Raw genomic sequence first — 12,988 nt, forward strand, 5'->3', positions numbered from 1 at the left:
TCAGCCTTTCCAACAACAAGATACCACAACACCATCTTCTGCAATTGTCCGTCCATGACAAACTCGGCCTTAGCGTGCTATCATATCTGCTGTTGCTGACGTTTATAGTCATGTCAGTGGGAGAATGTTTCTCCCTTCCCCCGCTCTCGATTCTTGTATCGCGTATGGCCTTTCCGTCCGGCAGCAAGTTAGAGACCACTACGTGGCCTTGGTCCATCTCGGATAACAACCACTGCGCATACATGCAGATCATGGGGAAAAGGTGGAAGAGTGATAGTAGGAAATGTGGAGAGGCAAAGAGCTTTAGTTACATGGAACAATGATAACGCAAATCCTATCACAGAGCGGCATCGGCGCCGAGTTGGCCCGGCGTCTGCACAGAAAAGGCTACCTAGTAGCCACAACCGCCCGTCGTACACTCGAGTCGGAGCATCTCGTATGTGAGCTCGACCCCCTTGAGCGAACACTGCCATGTTTGCCTAGTGCGATGTGGCCTCGTACGAACAACAGGCTGCTGCCTTTTGCGCCATGTGGTCCCGCTGGGGTCTTCTGGACGTGTTTGTGGCCGACGCAGGCGGCCTTGACCACGATTCAAAGTAAAAAGAAAGTACAACTTTGGCCGGCGCCATGTGCCTGTCCACAATCTTTCGCCAGTCCCAGACACCGTGTGCATCGATGTCAACCTCAAGGCCGCCATATGCGACACGGTACTTGTGGTGCATTTCATGAGGCAAAACAGGCCTGCCAAAGAAGGGCGGATTGTCGTCGTCACCAGCATGCTTGCCCAACAAGTAGGCGTGATGTTGCCTGAGTACGCTGCTTCCAAAGCCGGCGCGCAGCAATGGGCTCAAAGCATCGCCCCCGTTTTACAGGTTAGAGAGAACATCACCGACAACGTTGTTTCGCCTGGCGCATACAATACCGACATCAAGGCAGGATTCCTGGGAGCTTCCAGGCCAGAGCACCTCTGCATCAAGAGGGGCATGATGGCCGCTTTTGACGAGTTCTTGGACGAGGACAAGGGTGATCGAACCGGAATGGTTGCTGAGCTGACGCATGATTCGCTGCACTTCCACGATCTGCCGCCGACCAAAGCCGGGGAACTTTCCAGGAGAAGCCCCCGACCTTACGAACCATGGTTCCAAGTCATTCATGGCGAGCAATCTGGGCTGTCCAGGGGGATTAGCAGCTCCCATCTCGAAGGCGGGGATGGCGGCAATGTCAAGATCATTGCTGTCACCGGAGCCACAGGTGCGCAGGGTGGTGGCGTCGTGAACATTATGAAGAACACCCACAGATGGCGCGTAAGTGCCATAACGCGCAACCCGAAAGCGACAAGGCCAGGAAACATGCAGCTGATGGCACCGGAATCATTGGAGGTGACTTTGAGAACATCGACTCCATGATGAAAGCCTTCACCGGTGTTCGCGCCATTCCGCCGTGACAGACTGGCGGGTGCCTGTCTTCACTTCCCGTGTGGGAAGGCATGAGGCGGGCGTGATCGAAGAGAGACAAGGCAATCTGGCCATGGCAGCATCGAGGAACCTCAGCACTCTCGAGCATTACTTCTGGTCGAAAACCCCGAGTTTGAAAATGGCGAACTGCGTTGAGCATCCTGTTGACCCTCCCCACATGGACTACAAGGCCAACGTGAACGCCAGAATCAAGAAGGGCCTGCCCGATCTGGCTCCACGCCCTACTTATCTCCTCTTTAGGTACTATCCCAAAACCTCGCCACCTTTCCTTCTATCATGATGATCCTCCATCCTGTGCTGGGAAAATACATTCAGACGTTCCCCACGAGACCAGATGCTACTGTGTTGCTCTCAGGAAGCATGGAGGTGAGTCCCGGTGTCTGGGTTCGACAAGCTATTGCAGCTGGAAGTCGTGCTTTTGGCAAGTACGCCAACGTGGCCCTGGAAAAGTAGATGTTCAACCAGATGATGGAAGATTGGAGTACCGACACCGGTAAAGATGGCGTGTTTGTCCAATGTTCCTCTGAAGCATACGAAGCCAGGTGGGGAACTCCGGGCAAGGAACTGGCCGAACAGTTCAAGTTTGGCGAGTTGTGTGACCCATGGATGCCAACTGCTGATTTTATATCTCCCAAGTAGCTTAGGATTAAGGAGGCCGAGGTTGTCGGGTTCAAGGGCACTATCGAGGGACTGCACACTATGGGCGCCTGGGGCTGAACTCTGTCGGGAAAGATGTGTCGGAAATTTTGTTTCGTATGACGCGCTGGGAGACCGACAGCGGCACATTCCTTGGCTCGTACACGTATGGCTTGGTAATACGGCTCAGTGGCTAAAAATCTGATGATATTGTTGGTTCCAAAGTTACCTTTGAGTCCAGGTCATAACCAGGCGGTCGTAATCAGGCAATGTGTGCTTTGATGCGTCCTTGATCGTATTCTCTGTTCTCTGTACTCTGCCTTGACACACCACCCCCATTAGTGTGGCTGGTTCCCCGCAGAGCCTTCCTTTTATGGGATCTGCTCCAGTCGGGACAAATGTCGATTTGATCTCGAGGGAACCAGAACTCGAGGAATAGGAAGATCAAGTAGTCGACGATTACACAAAGGCAAAAGAGTTTGCCGGCCCATATGCCACATCCATAGTAACGTTTGAGACGGTCGATTAGGGCAAAGCTCGGCAAGCCAGGTCCACCTCCTGCTGGGCCGTCATAACCGTAGAACTCGGCCTCGGAGATGGCCCCCGAAATACCATCGTAGACGCGCTCAGTACGCATGGCCACGTTCTTCCATGAGTACATGGTTTTGACCTGTTCGTGGAACAGCTCGGTACGGACGCGCCCAGAACGAAGAGCAGCGATCGCACGGCCAGTTGCTGCCACCAGGTCGTCCTCATCGGGCCGTGCAAAGACGGTCATGTGCGAAGGCAGCACCTCGGGAATGCCGCCGACCTGGGTGCAGACCACGTAGAGGCCACAGCTGGCTGCCTCGACAATGACGGTACCAAAAGCCTCGGTCAGCGACGGATGCAGGTATATTTGGCCTCGAATCATGACGTTGCGCACGTCCTCGTGGCGGACTGGGCCCAGCATCTCAACCCGATCCTGCAAAACGTTCTGTTCAATCATCTGCTCCAAGTCAATCGACTTGGGCCCATCGCCGGCTATGATGAATCGAGTGTTAGGGTGGCTGCCCAATATGCGCGGAATGGCGGCCGTGAGAAGATCTGTGCCCTTGTTATAGAAGAGACGCGAGATCACCACGATCGTAATCATGTCATGGGGACCTGGCGGCGGCGGCGGTGTTGTCTGCTCGCCAGCAGCCGTGTAGTTGACTGGTCTGAAGTTCTCAGCCACAACGGCGTTGGGAACGACTGATACCATCAGAGGATCCAGTGAGGCGCGGAGGACGGTGTTCTCCTTGCAGGTGTGGCTCACGCACACGACATGGTCGACGTCACTCAGGGTGAATTTTAGCAGTTTGTTGGTAAGAATGCTGGCTGGATCAGCGAATCCAAAGAGCGAGTGGTCGGTGAAGACGGTGCGCAACCCCATGGTGCGCCCGTGAAGAATTGCCTCGTGACAGAGACTGCTCAAGCTGGCATGGCCGTGAACTATGTCGATTTGCTCACGAATGACAATGTTGCGGAATATGGGAAAGAATGAAAAGACGGTTGGGAATGTGGCCGAGCGGTACATGACCAGAAAAGGTACATGGTACACCTTGAGACCATTGGTGAGATATCGAACACCGGTCCTCCCTGGGTATTGGTGGGTGATTATGATGACCTTGTGGCCACGGTCAATCAATTTGGTGGACAGCTGATAAATGTGGCTCTCGACTCCTCCTGGCTGCGGGAAGAAGAAGTCGCTAACCATAGCGATGTTATATGTACGACGCATGATGTTGAGGTTGCAGGTGACGATGCTGTTCTGTCATGACGATGAATAATTTCAAGGTGAGATTTGGTTCGCTGTTTGCTTGGCACCCATGATATTTCTGAACGCCTTCATATGCCCATGGTGTAATGCAACACAAACAAATAGCCTGGTGTTATTGGCGGGTCCGTGAGAGCTCGTATCTAGCAGAAATAGTCGCTATCCCGATGCTGTGTCGGAAATGGAGAGGAGCGATTCTTCAGCATCAAACTACTGTGCGAGGGTTTTCGTGAATCCAAACAGAGAGAGACGAATTGACCTGCTCCGAGGAAATTGTGGACCCAGAACAGACTACCTGTCAGCTGTCACGAGTATAAGTCAAGTCTGGGTTATTGCGTTTTATCTTCCTTCTTTTAAGATACGAGTAGGGAGCTTTTGATATACTGAAATTGAGACTATTCTACTATTTTATCTTAATGCTTACAAACACATCTTCCTTTGTACCACAACCAAGTGCATTTTGATGCCCGCGGTGAGGCTGATCACGACAGGTAGCACAGTGTACCTCAGGTGGGTTATGTATCCTAAATCACACTGTTGTACTACTCCACATTAACTACCTCGCCAAGGCGGATCCCCTTCTCCAAAGGCTAAACCCCCAACATCAGCTCGTTCAATCCGTACAAAGCCACTTCCGCATCAAATTATTTGGGCGTAGGCTTCAAACATGACCATCGCAAACCCCGAATCCCTCTTCTGGAGACCAAGATGAGCAGCGGCAGCGGCAGCAGCAGCTCGTCGCCGACCAAGGCGCGTCACCAGCTCCGGCCACCCCATCCCAACGGCCATCTCCACCGCTCCTCTCGCCCACACTCCCGCACCTCTTCGCCCAACCCTCCGCCATCGCCGCGCCTGCACCCGCTCCCGCCGCCGCTGCTTCTGACCATCCGCTTCTCCAACGGCCTGCCAGACCTTCACCTCGACATCCAGAGGCCCACCACCACCCCCGTCATCGCCCTCAAGCACCTGATCCGCTCGCGCCTCGAGGAGCCCACCTCGCAGCGCCGCCTGCGCTTCATCAACGCCGGTCGCATCCTCCCCGACGATGCCGCTCTCTCCGCCGTCCTAAAGCCCCTGCCGGCCTTGCCGCCGCCGCCGCCGCCCCCGGCAAGCGGCAAGGGCAAGGCTGTCGAGGGCGCCGCCCCGGCCCCGCCGCGCGTCTACGTCAACTGCTCCATCGGCGACCTGCTGACCGACAAAGAGCTGGCCGCCGAGGCCGAGGCCGCCACGGTAAAGATGAACACAGCGCCCTCGTCTCCGACCGGTCCGCTGTCGCCATCTCCATTTTCCTCTACCGGGGAGCGCACAGGCCTGCTTCTCGATGCTTCCCATGGGGCCGGGGGCCAGCAGCAACAGCAACAGCAGCGTGGGCCCCGGGGCTTTGATCGTCTGCTGTCGGCCGGTTTTAGCCACGCAGAAGTGAACCAGCTCCGACTGCAGTTCCGCTCCATCCAATCTTCGCGTCACACGCCAGATACGATGCCTTCGCCCGACACGTTGCGCAGCATGGAAGACGCGTGGATGGACAACAACCAGGGTACCGGTGGAGGCGGAGGTGGTATGGGCAGCTACGGCGGGGGAGGCGATGCTGACGGCTTAGCAGGTGCCGATGGCGGGGACGAGGTTGGCATCAACGGCTTTGTGGATGTCATGCTCAGGGGCATGCTCATCGGCTTCGTCTGGCCGCTGGGTGCTTTTGGCTGGCTCGTGCGCGAGGAGGGGCTTTACAGTCGCAGGTGGAAGGTGTTTATCAGTTTTGGCTGTCTCTTGAGTCTCATCATTGGATTAATTAGGTCGATTTCGGGCGAGCATGCATGATGGCGATGGGGTCATGGAAAGCGGCGCGTGGCGTTTTGGGACTGTTGTAGCATATCTTTGTCCGTTTTCGTCTGCAAAGGATGGGATCTTTGTATCTACCCATATGTGTGCCTGGGGAAAGGCTAGTATTGTGCGGTTGTATTATAAACCCATTAAGATCTTGGTACGTGAGCAAGTCGGAACAACAGAAACCGCCATACTTCTCACAACACAATACGACAACGACAGGCTTCAAACCCATGCCATGTGTTTACGGTAGAGCACTTTGTAAGATTTTGGTAGATGCCAGCGCCAAGCTACAAAACGCCATAACTCCGTATTAAACCATTTCCCGCAACAGACACGATCGCTTCCCAGGGAGTTTCGAGTTACTATCACAGGTAGAGACTGGCAGCCGAGACGACGTCTCGTGATATCAGTGAGAGAGCCTTCTCAAACTTCTTCTGCAACATCTCGCTGCCCATAACCTTGCCTGCTTCCGCCATCTGCCGCAACAGCTCCTCAAGGCGACGCATAATACGCACCAAAGAACCCTCGTAGGCATTTGTCATTTTGCTGCAGAAAATGTGTTAGCCAACTTAGTCGTATATAGGGTGAGATTGTCGCTGGACAAGAAGAGTAAAAGAGTCAAGAAGTTGAAAATTGCTTACCAGATCTCGGCAAAAGGTCTGCCTTTGGCCCATGCCAACACAGTTTCCGTAAGTTGCCATTTAAGATTTCCAACAACCTGTTCGTCGCTGACGTCCAATTTACTCTCACGACTAATACGTGCAATCGTCTTGGCCTGTGCATGGATTTCGCGAACCAGCTTATCAAGATCCTCTTTCAAGGGAGTGCCCTCCATCTTCTCGTCAAAGACAAAGCAGCTCAAGATGGCAGCGCAAACTTCTGGCTCCAATTCATTGAAGAAACCGTTGAACAGCAGCTCTGAAATCACCAATTCGTGGCCTTCCGTAGACGAAATTTCGCAAGCCACACGAGCCTTCATCTGCACTACCTCGTTCTCGTTGATGAAGTTGAGGCGGCGGAGAACTCGCATGCGCGATTTGAGCTCATCGAGCTGTGCAATACTATATGACTTATTGATGGCTCTCTTGGTCTCCTTGATCTGGGACGTCAACTCTGTCTTGATCTTGTACTTATCCCACAACTCTGGGAGATTCGGCGAGCCATGGAGAGGGTTGGAAAGCAGGCGTGACTCAAGAACCTCGATCTTGCGCATAAGTTTCTTGAAAGAATCGTCCTTGATGCCCATGTTCTCAATAGGATCCAAAATTGGTACTCCGTCTGGGAACCTGCGCTGGACCTCTTCCAAGCCATGGCTGACCTGCGACTTGCCAAGGTGATCCATATCCTTGGGCATGAAAATGCGGATCTGGCTGATGGCAACCATGCAAGTCAAGAGACATGGCACGACCTCAAGCCGTCCATGGTCGACAGAACCGCTTGGTTCGACACCATCTGCGATGTGGCCTTCTTTCGAAACCGATGCGTGGGGCGGGGGCGAGATGCTATCCTCCGATACGAACAAGGCGACATCCATGAGATACGACTCTTGCGGTGGCGGCTCCTCCTCGCCAAACTTGACAGGCTTGCGCGGCAAAAAATTGACCACAACTCCCCAGTCAAAGTCAACGCCGTCCGGGGTCTTGATTCTGATCAATCGTCCAGGTTGCATAAACTCCAAGCAGTTGTTTGGATGTTGTATCACGGCCTCCATGTCCTTCTTGTACGCTTCAATCTGTTGCCGGACGGTGTGGTAATCTTTGACAGTTGACTCGTCAGGGATCACCATGGCGTCACGTTGTTGCTGCAGCTCTATCAGCTTCTTTTCCAATGCTGGCACGCTAGAAGCGTTTTGGAACTGGTAGAAACACCTCTCCAGCATGTACTGAGGAGATACGGTTTCAATACGCTGCAAGTTCAGGATCATGTTGTATCCTAGGTGGAAAGCCGAGTTTAGACGATCCTGTTGACCGCAAACCATGCCCTTGGCCGTTTCGGGATCAAGCTTGTCGTCAATCATCATGATGACAATACCACGATCATCAAGACCACGACGACCGGCGCGCCCCGACATTTGGATGTACTCTGATGGTGTAAGCGGCCTCTCCTTCACGCCGTCAAACTTCTTAACTTGGCTGAAAACGACAGTCTTGGCTGGCATGTTCAAACCAATGGAGAAGGTTTCTGTGGCAAAGAGCACCTTGATAAGGTTTTCCTGAAAGAGGATCTCGATGGTCTCCTTCAGGATGGGCAAGAGCCCAGAGTGATGGACACCGATACCCTTCTTAAGCAGCGGAAGCAGGTGCTGGATTTGAGGAAGGCCTTGGTCCTCTTCAGATAGTGACATAATAGCGTTCCTGAAGATATCCTCGACCAGCTTTTGCTCTGACTCGTGATTGAAGTTTAATGTTGACACCTTGAGGGCAAGGTTCTCGCATTCGCGCTTGCTGAAGTTGAAGACGATGACTGGGTGGTAGGCTCTCCTCATGATCATTTTGATGATCTTGGTGATGTCTGCCTTGCTGTCCGGTACGGTGTTCTTTACAGCCTTCTTGTTCTTGCCCTTGCCCTTCTGGCGCGGCATCGAATCGTCATCGTCGTTTTTCCCAGCGATGGAGCCAATGGCTTCCATGAACTTCTTCTCCCTAAACACGCCCTTTTCATCCACCATAATGTAGATGCCATCTCCTCCAGCGGGGAAAACATAGTTCTGGAGGGGGGTTGGGCGGAAGTCGGTGTAAACAACGTGACAGGCCTGTCGGTGGATCTTGGCTATCCATTCGGCGAATTGGAAAGCATTCGGGATTGTGGCCGACAAGAACACATAGCGGACCTTGTCAGGCAACATGATGATGGTCTCCTCCCACACGACACCTCGAGTCGCGTCGCGCATGTAGTGGATTTCGTCGAAAACAACCCAGCCCACCTCGCGAGTGATCTCTGAACCGCGGTACAACATGGAGCGCAAAATTTCTGTCGTCATGACAAGGCAGCTGGCGGTCGGGTTGATGGTGACATCACCAGTCATCAAACCAACATCGCCAAACTCGGCCTGGAAGTCGCGGAACTTCTGGTTGCTGAGTGCCTTGATCGGGCTCGTGTAGATGACTCTCTGATTTCTCTTGAGGCAGTGCGCAATTGCATACTCGGCAACGACAGTCTTTCCAGCACTGGTATGCGCGGAAACCAGCACACTCTCATCACGCTCGATCGAAGCAACTGATATGCTCTGAAAGGGGTCGAGCTTGAATGCATACTTTCGGGCGGGTTCCTCAGGAGGCTTGTGCTCTGACAAAGGAACATAGACGTAGTCGAGATCCGGCGGCAAGGCAACTTGATGCTGGATGTTGTGTGAAAGCACGAGTGAATCCTCCTCCTTGGTGCCGAAGCCCTCCGCTGCTGCAACCTGTCTCGATTGGGCAGTTTCGAAGGTGTCGGTAAGGATCGGATCGGCCTCGCCCTCCTTCTTCCGTCGCTTGATGTCTTGGTGCTCATCCGAAGAGGACTCCTCTGAGCCGGCGTCACCGGTGGACGGCTGGGTGCCGTTAGCCATTTCAACGTCCTCTTGAGGATCAGGCTGCGCCTCGGCACCGTTGTCCTGAGCACCCAAATTTTTCACATGACCGTCAGCCTTGCGCTTTTTGCTCTTATCCTTGCTCTTATCCCGTTTGGACTTTTTAGTCTTTTTGGTTTTGGTATCAGACGAGTTGCGATCGAGGCCGACCGCCGGCGCCTCTGGCTGCTCGTCGAAAACGTCGAACAAGTCCGCCATGGCTGGCGGAGCTCAAGATTGTTGTAGCCAAACAGGGGCGAGATTTCGAATTCTGATGAGATATGAGAAGAAAAAGGAGAAAAAGCAAAAGGGGAGTAAACTCAGATAGCAGTGTTCCTCAAGAGCAACACGCCTCCGAATTTTTTCTCCTCTAGCTTTATTGCAGCATGCACTTGCGTCAATGCAGCTGGATAAAGTATCAAAAGGGCGGCCCGCCAATCGATGCAAGCAAGGGTAGGAAAAAAAAGTCTGGGTGGTAGCCAAAGTGGGATGGCAGTAAATGGAATTTTGGACAGGCATGACGGAGGCGGTGAAATCGACGGTCCGCATTAGCCGTTAGCTGGTCCGTGCGCCAGGAGCAAAGCCGGGAAGAGAATGTCACGCCACTCATTGACTGCAGGCGAGTTTGGATTTTGGACCAATCTGAAGCTTGCCAAACCCGTGGAAAGCATTCAACGTCACCAATACAAAGCTTTCAGGAAAATCTCCTCTCAACCAAACGTCAAGGTATGCAGCGCCTGTAGAGTCTTTTTACTGTGCCAATTGACCTTTTTGATTTGCAACTAACAAGTCTCACTGCTCGTCCATTCAAGATGATCTCCGCCGCTGCAGCCCGCGCTGCCCAGCGCACCACGACCTCGCTCGTCTCCCGCCGCGCCTTCCACGCAACCCGTGCCCGGCTCTCGTCGCCGTACCACTACCCCGAGGGTCCTTACACCAACATCCCCTTCAACCCCAAGACCAAGTTCTTCTTCGTCAGGTACTGGCTCTTCATGGCCACTGGTTTCTTTGCCCCCTTCGGCATTGCTGGTAAGTTCTCGACTTCCCTCGGGCTGGGAATCGGCCGAGCTATGGGTAGCTTCGATTGGCTGCGGTGGTACTGACTCCCATTTACAGCCTGGCAGACGTACAAGCCCCGGTAAACGTTGGGCTCAATCGGTTATATTTTGAGGTGTTGGTCACTGCTTCGCGGAACTTGGTGAATGGGAACACGGAGGAGGGAGACTGTATGTGTACTGCCAACAATAGACTCGTCAGCAATCGACGCTCCCTTTTGTGCGTACTTTGGCGGTCTATGCCATTGCCTGTGATTTTCTGCTTCCAGTCCATGGATTGAGATCCTGAAATTGCTCTATGATATGCAAGCCCCACCAGCCCATACCCGCGCCATTGGCCGTTGGTAGTACCGGTTATGACTTTGCCTTTTTTTTATATCACGCGTTCGATAATACTCGCCAGAGTATTACATGATTCTTTATTACATATAGTTTTTCTTTGTTATACATCTCATATATCCTCTATGGTATCAGTATATGTACAGAAATTCACCGCTATCGCCCATGTATTGGTACAATTATCGCCCATCTCGCCGATTGTCTGAAACCTGTTCATCATTCAGGTTCCGTTTCGCGTCAATCTTGGGACAGAAATGCTTCACCTGGCTCAGGTCCCGCGTCAATCCTGAGACCTAACCGCTTCATCTGGCCCTGTAAAAAGCGCAACATAAAGTCTGCCCTATCTGGGGGCAGATTCCATCGGTCCCTCAAATCTTCATAGATATCCATGATCATTTCTCTCTGGCCGCACTTCTCAAAGGCGCGAAGTATCCAAAGCGCGAGCCAAGTGTCGACGTAGAGGCCATCCGCGCCGCCATCGATGGCCTGAAGGAAGGCTTCCCATACGCTGAAGAGTCTTTGGGGGCTCCAGTCTGAGCCTGCCTTGGCGCCATGCAAAGCAAATCCCTTGAACAGCGAGAGAAATATGCCACCGTGAACGGGTATCTGAAAGTGCCTCATCTCGTTCAGAAACTTTGCGACTTTGTCGATCCTGCCGACATTGATGGCAAAGTGCCTAATCAGAATGCGATATGTCCGCAAGTCCGGTGCCAGCGAAGCGGCGGCTTGCATTTCTTTGCGCATGGCAGGATGTCTCCTCGCCACACGCGCAAACATCATCATGACTCGGGTCACGGCCTTTTGCGTCATGTCCGTTTGCGCTGGCAGGTGTACGGCATTTTCGACGGACGCCTTCATGCGCTCGTAAAGCTCTAAAGCCTCGACTTCTTCGCCACATCTCAGAAAAGCAGCAATGACACAGTTGAGGACAGCATTGTCGATGATCTCCCCAGCGGTGACCATTTCTCTGTAAGCGGCTCTTACGCCGTCGCTCTCCATTTTGAGTCCAAAGAAAAATATCAGGGACACATGGTGGTAGCGCGTGAACGAATGCCCTCGCTTGACCATCTCAGCATAGACCATCTCAGCCAGGGCAAAGTTCCCTGCCTTGGTTGCGCTATCAAACAGTATATTGAATGTCATGCCATTCGCAGCAATGTTTGCCTGATGCTCCATTTCTCGCCAAATGTTCAGCCCAGACTCGACTTGGGCTTCCGTTACGACACTCAAGTGTTTGGTTGCGAGGTGAAGTGCCATATTCCACTCCACTGGCAACAATGCATAGCCGCATTCTTTAACATCAGCGATGACGGCGAAGTACCGAAGCATAGCCTTGGCCGATGGTTTTTCTCCATAAGATAGGGAGCGCAGCAGCCCATGTCGAAGCTTTGAGTGAAGATATGCCATGCGAGGCTCTGGGAGCTGGCAATAGAGGTGATAAATGTACTGTGCTTCAACCTTGAGGGGGTTACGTCTTCTTCTGATAATCGCTTGCCAGAGCTTCCAAAGCAAGGTACGCTCCTCCTTGTTTGGCGTGGTCACCTCCTCAAACGATGGTATCTGCGAGTCTTCTTTTTTGCTTGAGACTGACAGATCGGGCCCGTTGGGGGCTGCATAACCCCGAAGGTACGGATCCTTGAGTAGTCGCATTTGAAAGTCGGCCGTGTCGTCGTCGTTATAAGTTCCCACAAAATCCAGAAGGTCCTGCTTGGAAAGCGTGTTCCCCCTCTCCCTCTCCCTCTCCCTATCCAAGTCTTCATGGAGCGGCAGCCCATTCTTGGCGTCTATTTCCTTGGAGGAAACGGGCTGGCTACTTTCGAGACTCGGCTCCAGTTTGGCAGCATTTGCATTTGCGTGCTGTCGAGGATACGAAACGGTAAAAAATTGTGCACCATTGCTCAGACAAATCTTGCTCCTCGGCCGAGGGCAGCGTCCTGTGGCCGTGTGGAAGCTCCAATGACGCGGCTTTCCTATACCGGTGCAGGTCGTCGGACGCTGCCAGCCCGGTGCTGGCCGTCGCAGTAGTAAACCGGTGCCGCATATCGACCCTTCAATTCGTCTAGGGAATTTCATGAGCTGAGCAACATCATTTTGAATGCCACAAAGAGCATCCGTTGCAGACCAGGGGATGCCTTTGGCCTCGAGGGGTAGAAACCATGTAGACTGCGTAATCGGATATATTGGAAAAGATGTAGGTTTTGCCCAGCGAATAAATTCTGCTTGCCGATGTTGAGCTGCAGGGGTCTTTCCTTATCGATGTGGGCAGGGATCGGCGTCTGTGCTCAAGCTCCGTACAGTACAACGCGCG

At 53.1% G+C, this 12,988-nt stretch overlaps 6 protein-coding genes across 6 annotated transcripts; 3 read left to right on the forward strand and 3 right to left on the reverse strand.

Moving 5' to 3' along the window:
• Positions 1–319: 319 nt before the first annotated feature.
• On the forward strand, positions 320–2,192 carry MGG_03934 (uncharacterized protein; the record flags this gene model as incomplete). The annotated part of the gene is made up of 4 exons (XM_003719882.1): positions 320–440; positions 655–1,304; positions 1,716–1,841; positions 2,115–2,192. 4 exons carry the CDS (start codon positions 320–322, stop codon positions 2,190–2,192), a joined length of 975 nt encoding a protein of 324 aa, XP_003719930.1.
• A 181-nt stretch (positions 2,193–2,373) lies between these two features.
• Positions 2,374–3,873, reverse strand: MGG_03933 (phosphatidylinositol N-acetylglucosaminyltransferase GPI3 subunit; the record flags this gene model as incomplete). Its single annotated transcript, XM_003719883.1, has 1 exon — positions 2,374–3,873. One exon carries the CDS (start codon positions 3,871–3,873, stop codon positions 2,374–2,376), a length of 1,500 nt encoding a protein of 499 aa, XP_003719931.1.
• Positions 3,874–4,422: 549 nt separating this feature from the next.
• MGG_03932 (uncharacterized protein) lies at positions 4,423–5,967 on the forward strand. Its single transcript, XM_003719884.1, has one exon. It carries the CDS (start codon positions 4,618–4,620, stop codon positions 5,725–5,727), a length of 1,110 nt encoding a protein of 369 aa, XP_003719932.1. The 5' UTR covers positions 4,423–4,617; the 3' UTR covers positions 5,728–5,967.
• On the reverse strand, positions 5,419–9,740 carry MGG_03931 (FRQ-interacting RNA helicase). Its single transcript, XM_003719885.1, has 2 exons — positions 6,378–9,740; positions 5,419–6,282 (listed from the first exon to the last, which is right to left on the reverse strand). The coding sequence occupies exons 1-2, from the start codon at positions 9,503–9,505 to the stop codon at positions 6,102–6,104; spliced, it is 3,309 nt and encodes a 1,102-aa protein (XP_003719933.1). The 5' UTR covers positions 9,506–9,740; the 3' UTR covers positions 5,419–6,101.
• A 14-nt stretch (positions 9,741–9,754) lies between these two features.
• MGG_03930 (cytochrome-c oxidase chain VIIc) lies at positions 9,755–10,428 on the forward strand (the record flags this gene model as incomplete). Its single annotated transcript, XM_003719886.1, has 3 exons — positions 9,755–10,012; positions 10,099–10,315; positions 10,403–10,428. Exons 1-3 carry the CDS (start codon positions 9,881–9,883, stop codon positions 10,426–10,428), a joined length of 375 nt encoding a protein of 124 aa, XP_003719934.1. The 5' UTR covers positions 9,755–9,880.
• Positions 10,429–10,757: 329 nt separating this feature from the next.
• On the reverse strand, positions 10,758–12,900 carry MGG_03929 (uncharacterized protein). Its single transcript, XM_003719887.1, has one exon. It carries the CDS (start codon positions 12,751–12,753, stop codon positions 10,918–10,920), a length of 1,836 nt encoding a protein of 611 aa, XP_003719935.1. The 5' UTR covers positions 12,754–12,900; the 3' UTR covers positions 10,758–10,917.
• Positions 12,901–12,988: the final 88 nt, after the last annotated feature.

This window comes from Pyricularia oryzae, chromosome 6 (assembly GCF_000002495.2).
Source record: "Pyricularia oryzae 70-15 chromosome 6, whole genome shotgun sequence".
NCBI lineage: Eukaryota > Fungi > Ascomycota > Sordariomycetes > Magnaporthales > Pyriculariaceae > Pyricularia > Pyricularia oryzae.